The sequence below is a fragment of the Lactuca sativa genome, chromosome 3, assembly GCF_002870075.4.
Source record: "Lactuca sativa cultivar Salinas chromosome 3, Lsat_Salinas_v11, whole genome shotgun sequence".
Classification (NCBI taxonomy): domain Eukaryota; kingdom Viridiplantae; phylum Streptophyta; class Magnoliopsida; order Asterales; family Asteraceae; genus Lactuca; species Lactuca sativa.
In genome coordinates this window covers 197,844,041-197,862,319 of record NC_056625.2, presented here as the reverse complement: position 1 = coordinate 197,862,319, position 18,279 = coordinate 197,844,041, and the positions used below count along the sequence as shown (strand labels likewise).

At 32.8% G+C, this 18,279-nt stretch overlaps 2 protein-coding genes across 3 annotated transcripts; one reads left to right on the top strand and one right to left on the bottom strand.

Moving 5' to 3' along the window:
• The first annotated feature begins 2,189 nt into the window (after positions 1-2,189).
• Positions 2,190-6,236, top strand: LOC111904288 (carbonic anhydrase). 2 transcript variants are annotated; one of them, XM_023900057.3, is made up of 10 exons: positions 2,190-2,525; positions 2,797-2,858; positions 2,940-3,083; positions 3,175-3,223; positions 3,370-3,486; positions 3,632-3,685; positions 4,827-4,912; positions 5,032-5,137; positions 5,773-5,931; positions 6,085-6,236. In XM_023900057.3, the coding sequence occupies exons 1-10, from the start codon at positions 2,301-2,303 to the stop codon at positions 6,124-6,126; spliced, it is 1,044 nt and encodes a 347-aa protein (XP_023755825.1). In that variant the 5' UTR covers positions 2,190-2,300; the 3' UTR covers positions 6,127-6,236. The 2 variants fall into 2 exon arrangements, with proteins under 2 accessions (XP_023755825.1, XP_023755826.1); XM_023900058.3 differs by having other exon boundaries at positions 2,193-2,525; positions 5,773-5,941.
• Positions 6,237-6,324: 88 nt separating this feature from the next.
• LOC111904287 (protein KINESIN LIGHT CHAIN-RELATED 2) lies at positions 6,325-10,620 on the bottom strand. Its single transcript, XM_023900056.3, has 3 exons — positions 10,168-10,620; positions 7,189-9,086; positions 6,325-6,630 (listed from the first exon to the last, which is right to left on the bottom strand). Exons 2-3 carry the CDS (start codon positions 9,021-9,023, stop codon positions 6,456-6,458), a joined length of 2,010 nt encoding a protein of 669 aa, XP_023755824.1. The 5' UTR covers positions 9,024-9,086; positions 10,168-10,620; the 3' UTR covers positions 6,325-6,455.
• Between the last annotated feature and the right edge of the window lie 7,659 nt (positions 10,621-18,279).

The window sequence follows — 18,279 nt, the reverse complement described above, 5'->3', positions numbered from 1 at the left end:
TTGTGGTGTTAGATCTGTTATGACAACCATCACTTATCATACACCAATAATAGATTGCTAACCCTGAGCTCATCCCCATATCAGACCTAGACATTCACCAATCATACACCAATAATAGATTGCTAACCCCGAGCTCATCCACATATCAGACCTAGACATTCATACACACGCATAATATTATGAAGTAAAGATGATAACTCATGCTAATAGCTCAAACATAATAGCTCAAACATGCATATAATTCATATAGTATCAATATGATGCATGATGAGAAAATTTGGTCCTAACTGTATTATATAAAAAAAAAAAGGATGAAATACAAATACTAAACTAAAATCGGTAATGTCCTTAAAAATTTGTTTTTTATTTGAAAAACAGGATTTTAAGAATTGTAATATCTACTTCTTATGGCCTACAAACATATGCTAGAATTATTTAAATAAAAAAGACCACACTAATATATAATAATATAAGAAAGATTTTGTAAAGGTGGCATAAGGATGTCAACATGTATTGAAATAGTATCTAAAGAATGTCAACATGTATGTTGATATAGTATCAAAGTACTCTTTGTATTACTTCTTTGTATCTTACAAAATGATGCCATCATGTGTACATTTAAAGTTGCATGACCCCTGTTACCCTATATATAAATCAATCCTCTTATACTTTTAACAACGTTGATACTCAAACTTACAATCTTGCACTAGGTGCCGAGTGCATTAAAGTATAACTCATGTATTTATTATAGCATAGCCAAGTTTCATAATCTTCTTCTCGATATGGGCATGGTATTGTTGTGTACTATTTCTAATCCCATTTGTTAATCTAATTTCTTTTATATATATAATCTTTAGAATCCTACTCATATTTGGCTAATACCAAATTTTCATTAACTTTTTCAGGACACAAGCACAAATTTGGATATGAGCAAGAAACTATATTAATTAGTTCATTCTTTGATTCTCTTGTTATTCTTTTTCTTATTTACTTGTGGTTGAAACTATGTGAATGTGATAATGCATATACTTTGTACCACATATTTTAAATTTTAAAATATAAAATAAAATCTAGCTATGTCTTGAAAAAAGCTAAAATTGAAAAGGCAAAGGGTAAAGAGAGCATCAACATGCCAGTCAATGTAGATAAAGAGAGCAATTCATACCACCACCACCTTATCCATCTATCATCATAGTATCATATCCTCCATCCTTTGCCATTCATCCCTTACATTGCAAAACTCACCCTTTATTTTAAATTCTACAACTATAATATCATGTCATCTGTATTATATTTAAGTAGAAATAGCAAGAATTCTTTTTTCTTTTTAAATAGAAATAAAAGATAGATATACTCATATACCACCTTATTCATATTCAATATTGGAATGTGTCATTGTCGTAATAAATCAACAAAACAAAAATCCATCATACATTTATTTTCTGTATAATTTCTGAAAATAAAACATTGTACTCTAATTTTCACCTAATTAAAATGTTGTATTTTCATTTTATTTTTTTGTTAAGACATTATTTTTAAAAAGTGAACCACAAATAAAATACATTGTTATTTCTCTAGAGTATAAAAAAAAGAACTACTTTTAGATACTTTATCTAGAAGGGTCTCATAATCTTTTCCTTGCAACCACACATCTACAATGGTAAAATACCATGATCAACTTCACATATATCATACATACATACATCCTCCATCCATCATCATCATCATCATCATACAATGGCTGCTTAGCGTTCAAACTTCAAATTAACCAACTACATTTGACAATAATATCAATTATCGTCTTCCAAAAACATGAATTCGATAATTCGTTTCATTCTCGAAAAAATTAAATTGAATTGATTTCAGAATTTGTATGGATTTATGAAACTAATTTATCAACGGAGAAATGTAATCAGAAAGTGTTGCAATTGTTATGAAATTTAGATGTGTTTTGTGTAATTAATCACAGGAGAGCATGGTGAGACCAAAGTGGGTCCATCATCAATGGCGATGATGTGTTAGTGTGTGATATATGCATAGAACACCATAGATGTCTGTGGCGAACTTTAAAATCATGGGCCCTGTACTTTTTTCCTTGAATCAAATTTAGTTTTTGCGTAAAATACAAAGCAAACGAAAAAACGAAAAACTGAAATGAAGAATAATGGTTGATTATGCATGGATACGAAAACGTGTGAGTGATTTGGAACGCTCGTACCTGATCGGTTTATCTGAAGAATTTGTATAAATCCCCAAAACGAAATCTGAAATCAAGTAGTTTGGTTGAGTAATTGTTAACAATGTCGACCTCATCTGCTTTCGCCATTAACGCTCCCTGTTTCATCAATGCTTCTTCTTTGAAGAAATCATCTTCTTCATCCAAATCTCCTTCATTTTCCGCCAGATTTACTTGCAATTCGTCATCATCGTCATCATCGTCGCCGTCTTCATCTGCAACTCCACCCAGGCTCATCCGTAACGAGCCTGTTTTTGCTGCTCCTGCTCCGATCATCACACCGAAATGGGTACGTTTTCTGTTCTTGAGATGTGTAACTCTCTCTCACACACAAATGCGCACTTGATCCAGAATATAGCTTTCGACGCAAAATCAGAGTGTTCGCCATTAATGGAGGAATCCGAGCTTGCCGTTTGTCGAAAAGTAATTTCCGTTTTAGGAAACCTAACAAATTCAAATCTAAGTAAATGAAGAATAAATCTGAATCGTCAACAAGCACAAAATGCAAAGTGAAAGCTTACATAGATCGAGAAATAAACGGTGTTAATGTTTAAATGCAGACGGAAGACATGGGAAACGAATCGTATGAAGACGCCATTGCTGCACTGAAGAAACTTCTAATGTAAGTCAAATTTTACATTCGATAACACTAATTTAATCATATCATTCATAACAAAACGATGAGTTTATGGTAATTCAACAGTGAAAGAGGCGAATTAGAACCAGTTGCTGCAGCCAGAATCGATCAAATCACAGCCGAACTTCAAACACCCGACGCCAAAGCTCCATTTGACCCGGTTGAGAGGATCAAAACCGGATTCGTCAAGTTCAAGAGAGAGAAATACGAGTAAATTCAAATTTAAACAAACTCTAACGTTTTTTTTCTTCATCTTTTGTTCTATGTAACGTTATCTGATGCATGTGTGATGTGAATGTAGAACAAACCCTGCATTGTATGATGAACTTTCCAAAGGCCAGAGCCCAAAGGTAACAATGATTTTCTACCAAATCATATTTGGCCCATTATGAAAGCAAAACCAACAAAATGAAATGATAAACAAATGATTATATATAATTATTATATGTACATATAAGAAGCTCATTAGTGTTGATGTATATTATGTGTTGTGTAGTTCATGGTTTTCGCATGCTCAGACTCGCGTGTTTGCCCCTCACACGTCCTTGATTTCCAACCCGGTGAGGCGTTTGTAGTACGTAACGTTGCCAACATGGTCCCTCCTTTTGACAAGGTCAGGTCATAGTTATTATTGTTATTGTTACTGATACTGATATTGATATTGATATTGTTGTTATTGTTGTTATTGTTATTGTTATGAGAAATATTTATATATCAAGTTATTAACTATGGGTTTCATCTATTGCTAACAAAAACAGACTAAGTATGCTGGAGTAGGAGCTGCTGTTGAGTATGCAGTTTTGCATCTCAAGGTAATGTACACATTGAAAGCAGCGGATTATATTTTATTGATAATGAATCGTAGTAGAATTTTTTTTAAAGAAACATTTATAAAAAGGAAATGCATATTCTAGTATTTACAACATTCTAAATTTGACTCTTTCAAAAAAAAATTGACTTACTAGAAAATTTGTATCATTACTTTTAATATTAGATTTTATGGATGTGACAAAGTGGATTGAATAACATGCAAAACAATCTATTAGAAACTTTATATCTTTATTCCAATAATAGAATTTATGGATGTGACAAAACGGATTAGATTTTTTTTTTTTTTGATAGTCTAACATACGACCTTTACTCAATTTTTATACATACATGTTCAAAGGACGCATTTAGTAGAGTAACACATTTTCATCAAATCCCGATATTGTTAGGCCATATTATATGGTTGTTCGTTTCAATGAAAATTCAAATTTAAATAACATAAACTAAATTAAAATTCGATTCAAACCAACCAAATTACAATTTAATTTCTAGTCATTAGTAAATGTAGACATACAAAAAACTGATTTGAAAAGAGTTGTTTTACTAATCTAACATATGAAATTATGTTTAACGAGACACAAGTTTTTTTGCACAATTAAATTAACTTTAGACCTAATACAATCCAAATTCTCCATTACAACATTTTCATAGTACTATGGTAAAACTAATCGACTATTAAAGATATCTTAAATGCAAAATATTATTTCGGTTTCGGTTTAAAACAATCTATAAATCCAAATTTCAAAACCAAATTGTCCAATTACACCTTTAACCACAGGCCTTTGGTCACAAAACGGATTAGATGATGACAAGACAGATTACATAACATCATTGAGTGAGTTTGATGGGCCACCTAAGATTGGTTTGATTTGAAACATATTTTTAAAAGTTTATAAAAAGTTAGTATATTAATATTTTTATAGCAATTATACTATTAAAATGATAATATGTTTTTTTCAATAAAACGATTTGAAAGGTTGTAAATATTTAAATACATTTTGATAACTCGATTTAATTTTTATTAATTTGACCCATGAAAATTCCAAATTAATCAAATTTTTTGAAAAACAACTCAAATGCCACCTCTACTTAGATAATATTTTTAATCGGTTCTAATGGTTGTAGGTAGAGCAAATAATCGTAATTGGGCACAGCCGTTGTGGAGGGATCAAGGGTCTCATGACTTTCCCTGATGAGGGACCTCACACCACGTAAGTTAATTCCTCCATAATATTAATTTAATTTAAGTTTTTTTTTTTTTTTTTTTTTTTAAGTTTTAGTTTTGATACCAAAAATATAATTCTATCATCTAAATTGCGAACAACCGCAGCGACTTCATCGAGGACTGGGTTAAAGTATGTTCTCCCGCCAAGGCGAAAGTTGTAGCAGAAAGTGGTAGTTCATCTCTCGATGATCAATGTGTTAGCTGTGAAAAGGTAAACAACTATCTGGATTTTTTTATCTGTGTCGGTTAACGTTTAAAAAAATTATATATGAAAATGTCGAGACATTTAACGAAATGAAAGGAAAAAATACATTTTGGTTTAGATACATCTTTTTGTTGGTTCTAATATCATTAGACTAAAAGCTTGTAAATTTTTTGTAAATAAAAATAAAAATAAAAAAAGTCTAAGGCTTAATATAAAGATTTTGCTATTAATTTGTTATTTCTATATAATGATGTATTACTTGTTGTGTGCATAATGTTTTTTCTTTTCTATTTTTGGTACACCAAACTAAATAATCCATATAAATGTGACTGAAATTAGATTTTAAAAACCAAATTTCACTATATTTATCAAGATTGACATGAGAGGATCGGATGAATCAAGAAGAATAAATAGGGAAATGGTAGTATCTTAATACATAAAGGCAGGTTTTTTTGTTTAACACATTAAGTCATTTTCTTCCTATTAAGTTAAAAAAAAAAAAAAAAAAAAAAAAAAAAAAAAAAAAAAAAAACTATAATCACTAAGCTTATCACATCAAATGGAAACAACCCCTAAGTCTTTCTTATTAAGTCCAAAATTTTGAAAAAGAAACAATATTTTAACGAATCTTGGGTATGCAGGAAGCTGTGAACGTATCATTGGGACATCTACTGACTTACCCATTTGTAAGAGATGGATTGGTGAAGAAAACATTAGCACTAAAGGGTGGTCATTACGATTTTGTTAATGGGACCTTTGAGCTATGGGGACTCGACTTTGGCCTTTCACCTCCTACCTCTGTATGAACGAGTTAAACATCTTTTCCTTCATTACTCTTTTGTATATCGAATAATAAAAAGTTGTCAATTGTCATTATTATTTCGTTAAATAATATATATATATAATATTCAAGTGGTTACTATATATATTTTGCCCCTTTCTTCCTTTGCTAGGTAAAAGATGTTGCCACTATACTCCATTGGAAGCTCTTCTAAGAGGGTGGGATGAAGCTTATGAGGTGGTTATGTAGAAGTCCATTTTTATAACAAAACTATAACCTTGTAAACCCGATCATAAATTAAATAACAAAATATATTTCGGTTAATGGTATCAAACTTATATGCTATGTTATGGAAGTTGGAATTAAAAACATAGCTAACTATTTCGTGAATAAAAAAATATTATCATCACAATTAACAAACCACAAATTCCCATTTATTTATTTTTACACAAAATTTGAAGTAAAAGCATACAACAACAATAGAAAATGGAACCCCAACTTTAATGTTCCTATGTTTCTATCAAACCATATTTAAAATACAAATTAGGCATCAAGAAGGAATTCAAGTGAGAGTGATTTCTTATTCCGATTCCGACCCGCATCTCCAAGAAGCTCTGCTAGTCTCCGCTTCTCATCATCCACGTCTGGATTCGCAGTTCCAAGCTTCTCCTCTCTCATCCCAACCACATATTCCAGTATCTCAATCGCATCGTCCCATCTACACACGTTAAATGATTAACTTTATTTATATCTGAATTATCACACATGACAAGATTGGACAAGAATGGGCAAACTTTATAAGACTAATTTCAACAATAAGTATGATGACGACAATTACATCATTTGCATAGACGAGAGATCGAGAATTGATCTGTCTCATATTTTGTTCCAATTTTTCAGTAGAATAAAAAATTGTTATTTTTGTATCATTAATACAGGTTACAGTATTAATATATGTCAAATGTAGGCCTTAAGGCCTTGTTTTTCATAAATAACTAGACCGATTATACTGCATTTGATATGCATTGGTAATGTAGCCGATATCAAAGATACAAAAGTTACAATCTTTTGTTCCGCTCACAAATTGAAACACGGTGGGACACCGATCAAATCTCGATATCAAATCTCAATATCTGGTATGTGGAAAAGACGTACATACCCCCCTCTCTTTCTTTTTATTATCATTGAAAATACAAAAGTTTAGTTCAAATCAGTCAAATCAAATCCTAACATAAAAAGTTATAAAGATGGAATAGATTCAAATTAGATCCCATACCTGCCCATGGCATCATAAGTACCGGCAAGATTACTATAAACCCCAAGTGTGTCAGGGTGGTGAGGCCCATACTCTGTCTCTAATATTCCTCTCGCTTCTTCAAAAAGATCAGCCGCTTCATTTATCGAGTGAATCTGAACACAAGCAAGCCCCATTTGATTCAAAGCAACACCAAAAAGCGCCGATTTCTTCTCCCCCACCGCCCTCAGCTTCACAATCGCCGCCTTCAAACACCCATACGACTCCAAATACTTCCCCATCATATAATACAAAACCCCAATCTGAGCTTCAATTCCGGCCACCGTGCTCAACTGACCCACCGCCTTTCCGTACACCTTCAATGCTTTCTTCAGTAGATTAATCGCGTGATCGAGTTCATTCATCGACTCATAAATCCCCGAAACTTCAATCAAACCACTCGCGATTTCTTCTCTAGGGATTCCGGCGACTGGTTTCACGTAAATCCGTAACGCGTTTTCACAGTACGATTTCGATTCACGTAGTTTCCCGATTTTGTTGTAAACATCGGCCAATCGGACGAAAACCGAAGCAACTGATGGATGATTGTCGCCTTTTGTTGATTTGAAAAGATTAAGCGATTTCTGATACGAAAAAATCGCCTCGTCGTAACGAGACAATGATAAGTAAGCGTCCCCGATGCAAACATCGATAGCAGCAACTTCTGTTTCGTGTCCATCTCCGGCCATGACGACGCTTGCCAAAACGTAATGTTCGAGGGCCGTTTCGTAAGCTCCCATCGCTTCACATATCAGCCCCATGAGCCGCCGGTCGGCGGCTTCTTCCGGTGAACCGTTTTTGTGTATATCAAGAGCCATTTGACATAACCGCTTAGCTTCATCGAACTGCATCCCTTGAACATAAGCTTCCGCTACGTATCTACAAGTTTCACCAAATCGGGAATCGGATTCACCTAAAACTTGTCGTTGGATTTCTAAACCGGCGGTGTAACAAAGTATTGAATTCTCGATGTTTCCGATCATTGAATACGTGTCGCCTAACTGCATACACCCTGCAAATTTAGCGAGAGAGTGTTTTTGACCTTGGTCCATGTTTGGGATTTCGATTGAACGTTCTAACAAAGGAATGGCGTCGGTGTAACGTCCGGAACTGCAATTCAAAGCTGCTACGATGTGCAAACACATGACGACTTCCAAATTTGGTGTCTCGGATTGGATGCTTTCGAATGATTTCAATGCTCGTTGAGCCAATTCGAAAGCCCTTTTCGGGTTATCACCTGATGACAATAAGTCTCGCGCTTGCTTGAGTAAATAAGTCCCGAGGTACGCTGGATCTTCGTTGGGTGAAATTTTTTCTTGTTTTTTGAGATTCATCCTCGATGGAATCCTCTTACGAGAAGGAATTCGGGTTTTTGGAGTTGAAGACTGTTCAGATTTTGGGATGATTACAGTCGGGTTGCTGTCGTTTGATGCTTCTTTCACTTCTTTTTCATCAATTATGACGATCGTCTTTTTTGTAGCACCGCCGTCTGGTTTCATAAAGTCTCCTCCGGCGAGAAAGCGGAGCTCGGAATCTATTCGCGATTCTTGACCATATGATAAGTAGCTGAACCTGGAAGGTGACTGATCGGAGCTTTGCATTTCACAGACGTTGTTATAGAGCTGTTCAATGGAGGTGTCGACGCCGCCGGGGCTGTCAACGGATAAACCCATTGAGTCGCTCTCCGGGCTGAGTGTCGTCAATGGGCTTCTCGGCGATGAGTAGCCGAAAAGCTCTTTGTGTGGGACATATCCTCCGGTTTGTATGTTATCGCCGGCCGGATTTGAGTTTGAAACGTCGGCGACAATTTCAGGCATTTTGAACAGCTTTGGAATTACAATTACACGGTGGTATTCTCACAGAGGCAAATGATCGAACACCTGGTGTGCATTGGAATATGACAGCAGATAGCCATATCCATGGAAGCAATCAAAAATAGAAAAAAAAAAAATACTTTTATAAAATAAAATAATTATTTTAACAATTTCTAAAATTTTTGTATTGGAGCTAAAAAAAGTTGTAGAAATATAATAATTTTTTAAACTGAAAAGGATGTTCATGAAACACAAAAATTTCTACTAAAACGTGTGCTCCACTTTTGAGTGTGAAATAATCATGGTATGAAAAATAAAGAATAATAAAAAAGGGAATAACTGGAGTAACTGTTAATGAATGTTTCATGTAAATTCTAAATGGAAATTAATGTCGACTTCAGTTCTTTTTACTCAAAGGTTTAATATTCTCTTCGCCCAAAATTTTAAAATATTGAATCACAATAAAAGAATACAAAACTTAAGAATCACAAAACGTAAAATTCAATGCAGAATGAGATAAGAATATATTGTCGTAAAATTTGGGTCACTTGGATTTGATAGCATATAAAACCGATAATCCCTATTTTCTTTAATATTATAAATAAGTTTTTTTATCAAATACTTAATTTAAAAAATTTGCTATATGTTTTTATTAAAAGAACTAGCTAAGAAACTAAAAAGAAAAACCAATTAGAAATTGTCAAAAAAAATCTGTTATATGTACACAAATTTTTCGCAAAATGTTAGCATACATTTACGTGTATTCCTTTTAAACAAAATATTCTTTGTTATTTTTAACCTAAAGTAGCAATATGTTTTCGATAATATAAAAAGTCTTAAATTGAAACGAAAAAACAAAAAGAATAGAAAATTGTATTGCCGAAATGAAAAATAAACAAAAGTATGCTGATTATATCCATAATAATCTAATTTTTCTGAATAGAAAAGATTTAGACATACAGTTCATTTTGAATCACGATTATAACCTAAATTAGTTCTATTTTTTGTGTAATTGAATCACGATTATAATATCAAAAAAAACTAATAAACAAACATTCATCCATGAAGAACGTCGAAGAAAAAAAATCTCATTCGAAATTGACAATCTTGGAATAATCGAAAATGAGCGGGAGAATTTATCACTTACCTCGATAAACTCGAAGCAAAATCAACCGAATCGTTTCTGTGATTGTGATTTATGAACAAGAGGAAGAACAGAGAAAGGGGAAGAACTGAAAGATGTGTGTTTGACTCCTTGTAGGTGGAGTGTGTGTGTTTATATAGAGAAAAAGATGAAGGTATACGCCGATTGATGAACAGAGAAAAGGTGGTTGATGAAGAAGATAAGAAGCAAAAATGGAATCAAAACTAAAATAATTCTGATGAATGATATATGTATAATTTAAGGTATGTCTGTGGGTGACGTGTTGGTAGATATAAATATATATGTATGTATAAGTGGAAATGTGCAGAGAGAATTAATGGGAGAAATATGTGAAAAAGAAAAATGGAGGTGGAGAGAGATGGAATGTTACAAGCGAAGGGGACTTATTATCTCCCACCAACACCGCCCTCTCAGCAACCGCAACGCTCCCTCCCTCGCCCTTTCTCCATCGTGTTACTTGGCATGTCATTTTTGATTGTGCTTTTTTAGTTTACACTCTCCCATCAATATTTAATTTAATAATAATAATAATAATAATGTATTTTGAATTAATTTTATATTAAATATTGTAATTTTATTTACAATAATAAATTTTTCAATTTTAACAAATTTAAGAGGAAGTGTTGATTTATTTTGTTAAGGTTGAATCATTACATTTGTTAACCATAAAAAAATATTCATTAATTATGAAAATAGGAGTGTGAGACGTTGTTACTGTACAAGGCATATATAGTCGGCCGGTATCATTGCATATGACAATTAGTAGAAATGAAGACATCATAGTCACTAGAGTTATATCAGAATATAATTTCGTCGATCCATTCACAAAGCCATTGTTACAACCCAAGTATGATTGTCATACTAGGTTGAAAGACATTAGATTTATAAATCATTTTGCTTGAATGTGCCTAGTTTAGTTTGATCTTATTTGGGAACTTATAAATTGTAAATTTTTATGTGATTTGGTGACTATTAAGTCGATATCATAATATGTCTCGAAGAAAAGTCATTTCATTAATTTACTATTGTATTCTATTTGCATGTTTAACCAAATTCTAAAATATTAATTTATTTAAAGCCTCCATATACCATATTTAGTCATATTTCTAAAAGTGGGTAGCGGTTTAAGACTGCACGAGATATTAGTATATTCTTCATGGAGATGGATATAATATGGAGATGCGACTAATACTCATGTGTATTTAATGGAGACTAAGTATTAGAGTAACCCGTAGTTAGAGATTACTTCATGGGAACTGTTACGGGTAATTCTAAGATAGTAATATCATATATATTCTTCATATGGAGATGAATGGGATTCTTAGTCATGCAATTTGTTGTGCTTTGGTGCTCTTAATGTGTCCATAACTGACAGTCAAACAAGGAATGTCTGGTTTGTGACATGAAGAGTGAGTGATACCGTCCATGTATTCAAAGTTTATGTGTTCCTTTTACCATAACATGAGAAGTGACATCGTTAGGCCCCTCGATGATTTGGTACTGACTTCAAATGTATTGTTATACTCATACTAAATTAATAATAGATCAATCGTGTAGTATGTTGTGGGTCATCACAAACCTCTATCGAGAAACATAGTCTTAAATATTTGATTGACAAATTTTCATGTCTTATGTTTATATGGATATCATATAACAAAGAAATATTTATCACTTACTTAATACTATCCATACCTCTAGGTTATGAGTACATCTGTAGTCTTAGACGACGTACACCTTTCTACTCTAAGGAAGGTAGGAGTATATGGTTCTTGTAATAGTTGCAAGTGGTAGACAGTTGGAAATATGCACATGGTCACAACAAGTTAGTGATTTTTCATAATTAGCATAGTCTTTTTGGGTTACATGTAAGATATGATTTAAGCATTAGATAGAGGCGAATTATGGACTAGTTCGTTAAATTTTGATATAACGCATTAATTGGAAAATAGAAGAATTAAGGGTCTTAAGTGTAACTACCCCAATTTAAATTAGTAGTATTTATCCCTTAAATAAAGGGATTTATATATCAATTATAAGAGATAATACTTAGAATAAAAATCAACGCTAATGTTTGATCATATGATGAAATGGCTTCTCCCTCTTTTTTTCCATCTTAACTTCATGGTTCTTCACGACCTCTCGATTGTCCCTCTCATGGATAGGGTTTTGGAGTTTTCTTTGTTGTTGTCTAGTTTCTTAGTTATCGTTCTTAGGTGCGATCACTACCGAAGTTCTCATTTGGGCTCTAAATCGTCCAAGACAAGATAAATTCGGCTTTACTATTTCAACAAGAAGGTATGATTCAATCTATTTCTTTTTAGTTGATTATGTTATTAAAAAGTTGCTAGAACAAGATCTATAGTGGATCATGAAGATCAAGTAATAACTTTAATGATTTTGTTGTTTTGTGCTCTTATGATCATCATATCCTAACAATAGTGATCATGTTTGTAAAAAAAGTTGCAGGAATTGAAATTGTGACATTTTATAAACCATAAGGACCATTTATGTAAATTTGACTAGTTTTCATGATATAATTAAAGATAATAATTATAGTTATAGTGAATGATGAAATGGCTTTAAACATGAATGAGACTTAGGTTGTAACTGATTTATACAGTGAACATAAAGCCTATTGGTTATAAATGGGTTTACAAGTAGAAATCAACTAGGGAAATCAAGATATAAGTGATACAAGTGATGGGATATATATTCATGTATAACACCTAATTTTTTTAAGAGTTATAATTGATTGATATATATATATATATATATATATATATATATATATATATATATATATATAAGTGATGATATGTGGTAACATGAGTATATAATGTTGGTGAAAGTATATTACCTCAATAGGAAATATGAGGCCGATATGGTAATATTGATAAAAAGAAGATATCAAACCACTGGTTAATTTATAAGAGTTACAAATCCCTTCTTAAAACCTTAAATGTCTAAACATCGAAGTATATTATGAAAGTGAATATAAATGAGAGTCTAATGCTTAAGTTGAAAGAATAAGCCTTGTTTTGTATATTTAAGGGAAATGTGTCAATAGTGTTATCTGTTAGATCTTAAATCTAATATATGTTTGAGGAAGCTTTTATGTGTTGACTATGTTTACATATGACAAGGATCTATATTTGCTAGAGTTTTGGAAGGAAAATAACAAAAAGGCAAGTATGGTGTTTTACTCAAGTTCAAAATGAAACAAATACTTTTCGATTATGTTTTTATGGTTTGTGGATATGAAGAGCTTTATGAAGTCTGTAAGATGGTTTAGCTGAGTTTTCCTTAAAACTCAAGAAGTTTTGGATCTGCAACCACCAAAATGATAGACATGAAATTTGTAGTGGTCAAGGGGTATGAAGCGAGCCCTCATGTGGTCATGCATTAGCTCCAAAGTCAGTAGAGAATTAGGGCCGTTCACTATTTGGATAAAACCGAATTGTCCAATTGGACAATTTGGATTGGACTGTTTGGTTCGGATATTCGGATTTTTGGATTGGTTTTCAACAAAACCGAATTATTATTTTCGATTTCGGATTGGTTTTGGTTTATAAAATGAGAAACGAATAGTCCAAAAAAAAACCGAATAACAATTTGTTATGTATTTATTTTCAGTATATCTATAATTATTTATTAATTTTATAATTTTTTTTAAATAAGTTAAAAAAAGTTTTACCTAATAAAAGACATTAATATGTACTTTCTCTCAAAAGTTTTTTGATCTATTAAATAACAAACTATAATATGCCTTCTTAGTAGTTGTTTATAAATTTTAAATCACAAGTAAATAATTTGTTTTTGTATTTTCTATAAAATTGGATCAAATTATACTTCTATGTCCTTTTAAAATGTTATGGTTTTTAAAAACCGAATTGTAACAGCCCGGATTTCCAGGTATCTTTATTGTTTATGATTTTGGTGTTTTGAGAGGGGACTCGGCAAGTTGGAGCTCAAACTCACCGAGTAGGGTCGTGATTCTGGACGCGGGATTCGCCTGGACTCGGCGAGTCCAGGATATGGACTCGGCGAGTCCGCGCTGTTTAATGAAACCCTAATTTCTCGGGTTTGGGACCTATTTAAAGGGGCCTTATGGCCGTCATTTGTACCCAGTAGTCCATAGAGAGAAACCCTAGAGTGCTTTAGCGATTTGAGAGAGAAAGGAAGCATTTCTTGACCTTTGTGTGTTGTTTAGCAAAGAAGAGGGAGGTTCTAGCCAAGAGGAAGCAAAGGAGGTTGCTATTCTGTGGATTTGAAGCTTAGATCATCGATCTAAAGGTATGATTTCAGCTCATCTTCTGTTTTGTGAAGTATATTTGGATTTAGGGTTTCTTGTGGCCTTTGTTGGGTTGATTTAATGGCCAAATAGTCCCTTGCTAGTGATGAGGCTTTGGATCTGGATCCATAGAGGTCCAGAGAGCCTCATTTATCAAGCTTTGTGAAGAACAATGGAGGTTATGACCTTGAGTTGTGATATTTGTTGATAATTCTTCATATATGGACATATAGAGGTTGTATGTACACCAAGTTTGGGGCTTTACGTGGTGAATCAATATAGGAAGGCCAGATCTATGAATTGATGGAACAGATCTGACCTTAGAAGCGAGTTTGAGTGATTGCATGGCATGGACTCGCCGAGTCCGATGAGCAGACTCGGCGAGTAGCTTGAAGATTGCCTTGGATCGGCCAGTGAGAGGTCCAGTCGAGTCATGGGTTGACTCAGTGAGTCAGGGCGAGTTGGGGAAGGGTGGTCGAGTAGACTGAGTCGAGTTGGGACTCGCCGAGTTGTTCTTGAGACTCGGCGAGTTGAGTCGGGGTGGCCCCGCGATTCTTCCAGGTGGAACTCGTCGAGTCAGGGGGAGTACTCGACGTGTAAGAAGGGAATCCTAGAGAGTTGGTGAAAACGTCTAGACTCGCCGAGTTGCCCTTGTGCACTCGCCGAGTCTGGTCAAAGTTGACCGTTGACCGTTGACCATAGTTGACCTGTGTTGACTTCTTAGGAATAGTCAACCTTAGAGATAAAAAGTGTTAATTAGAGTCATATGATGTTATAGGAGGATTATAGCTCGGAGGATCGGGCACGAGGAATTTCAGGATTTGTGAGTCATCGAGATACGCGAGGTGAGTCTTCTCACTATACTTTACCTTGAGTAGGTAACCAGAGTTATGTGACAGAGTATTGTATGTTATGTATGCTATATGTTGTACTGCATTATTTCTATGTGATTATGTTGTGCATGTTTACAGAGTTGGAACCGGAAGGTTCCTAGAGTTAGAACCCGAGGGTTCACAGAGTTTGGGTGCACGGACCCATAGAGTTATAGCCTCGAGTGGCTAATATGTGTTTTATGTGTGGTATTTTGGGGAACTCACTAAGCTTTGTGCTTACAGTGTTAGTGTTGTTGTTTCAGGTACACACGCATGGGATTTTGTTATACTTGTGATCTTGGGATTTTGTATAATGTGAATTGAGATTTAAACTTGATGTTTTTATGAAAAGTTAATGGGAAATGTTTTTATAAATTGTGAAAAATTATTTTGAATTTACGGTGTTACACGAATTATAAAAACCGATCCAACCGAATTGTAATTGGATTGGATCGGATCAGATTTGAATTTAGTTTGGACTATTTGGATCCATATTTTGAAAACTGAAATCAATTTGGATTTAATTAATTGGATCGGATCAAACCGATCCATCCAAACGAACACCCCTATAGAGAATATCCTTCAACCCCGACATAGTAGGGCTACAGTTTGGGGCTTGCATTACAACTAAGAGTTGATAGGAGAAGTTTCCTTGAACATGACCTTGTTTTAAGAGTGTAACTTATCTATTTCACCAATTGAGTTATAAACTCTCGGAGAGAATTTTTGAACCAAATTCTAGAAGGAGAAGGGAGTTTTAATGCTCAAATTGAAGATAATCAAAGTACTATATCAAATGATAGCATCCCCAAAGGTAAATTGTTTGATATTCCATGCAATTATGTACTTTTAGATAATGATGTGTATGTTTGTGTTATAGTTTTGTATCTTTATGGATACCAAAATGACAGTGTAAAATGAAGTAACTTGCATTATATCTATATTTGAGCTCAATGATGACAATATTGAAGGAATTACACAAAACATATCAAAGACTGATGATTCTAAAAATTAGGTTTATTATGGTTTTGAATTGTTACTAGTTTATTCCTTTTTCAAATAACAAATGTCAGTTAAAAGGTGGATAACTGTTTATAAAATGATGATTCCAATTTTTTTATGATGACTACAACAAGTTATGGGTATGGGTGTGCAAAAGAATATAAATAACAATCAAGCTATTTAATAATAAATTGACTAAACCTAATAATTTTTATTTTCACCCACATATTTTGCATTATAATAATATGATATTATAACTTTCCTTGACGACAATGGTCTTAAATAACCAAATCATGATTTAAAAAACAAAAAAGAGTTGGTGACAATACAATATATTTAAAAAATTAAAACAAACTTTTTATAATAAGAAAGATATGCTAGAAAACAATCCCAACCACGGCATATTCTCATGGTGCAACCCCTCCCTCACCCTGGCCCCGTCCAACCTTCTTTCTGGCTTCCGTCTGCACCCCAGTCCCCACTATTCTCAAGGTAGTTCCGTATGGATTCTTTAATACAATATTAGTATAACACATAGTTTTTAGCATATAATGTAAAAAATATGAAATTATTTCATGTTATAGTTTTAAAAGTTTTTATCATTTAGCATTTTATGTCATGTATGACTTGTATATATCATATAACCGATCTATCTTGGTACTAACTAGAGGAGGCACAAGGAGTGATGCTGCGAAAAATTTATGTATATACGGTAAATAAGACATAATTTACGGTAAAATTATATTTAATTATAAATAAAAAATGCATTTATAGTTTGACAATAAATGTGTAAATAAATCATTCAAAACGTGTTTTTACTATCCAACACATCAAAATCAATCCGAAAAAAAATGGAAAAACGATTTTGTAAAGAATCAACTATTTCTAAAAATGGTAAAATCTCTGAAAACAAGCATAAAAGCAAAATTAAAATTTTTTGACAAAATTTTAAAAAAGAAAAGTTGGGTGGAACATACTTGGTTTAGGATATGGGGCATGATGGAAAGCTAACCCAACCCGAGTTTTGTCACCCTTATGAAAAATAACGGAAGAGAAAAAATCAAACCCAAGACTTTTCTTAATGATTAAATGAAGCGTTGATAACTTTGAAGTAAACATCTAATAGATAAAAACCAAAGGGCTTCTAGCCTAACGGTATCAGGTGGTGTTTTCCCTTTTTGAGGTCGAGGGTTCAAGTCTCAATAATAAGGTTATTGATATAAAAATTAATGTAAAATTTGTATGAAGAATTAACTTTATAAACATAGTCGTAAAAATATTGCGAAATTGGTATTTTAACATAGGAAAAAGTTATAAAAAAATATATATAACATACATATAAACAAAAACTAAGTTTGTGACAGCATATAGAATCAAAGTTGTAAAAAATATTGGGACAACTTTTTAAAAATATTTGGTTTAAATTTTTAACAAAAATTAAAATCTAAGTGAAAAAATGTAATAGGAAAAAAGTTTGGTCGAACTTGGGTCTAGCTGGGTAAGAATCTAGAGCAGGGTTGGGCAGGCAAAACCCTAGCTTGTAACCTGCCCTCCTAAAAAAATAAGTAGTGTAAAAAAAAAACCTTTCACCTCCAAAATACTCGATACTCGTGGCAAATAAAAAAAACACAAAAACCAATAGTCAAGTTGTCTTATATCTATATCTATGATTAAGTAATAATAAGAAGGAGAAATCAAATATCTTCCTACTACTGTTCATCTTCTACTTACAATCAAGACAATTACAAAAATACAAATAAATAAATAAATAATAAATTACATACGTCACTATTTTATGAGTAGAAAAATAAAAGTATTTCCAAAGATTCACTTAATTATTAGATAAATCTGCGAAAAAAGTCTCAATATTTTAGATCAGTTTACGATTTATTTCCAAATTAAATTTTGTTTATAAAAAAAGACAGATTA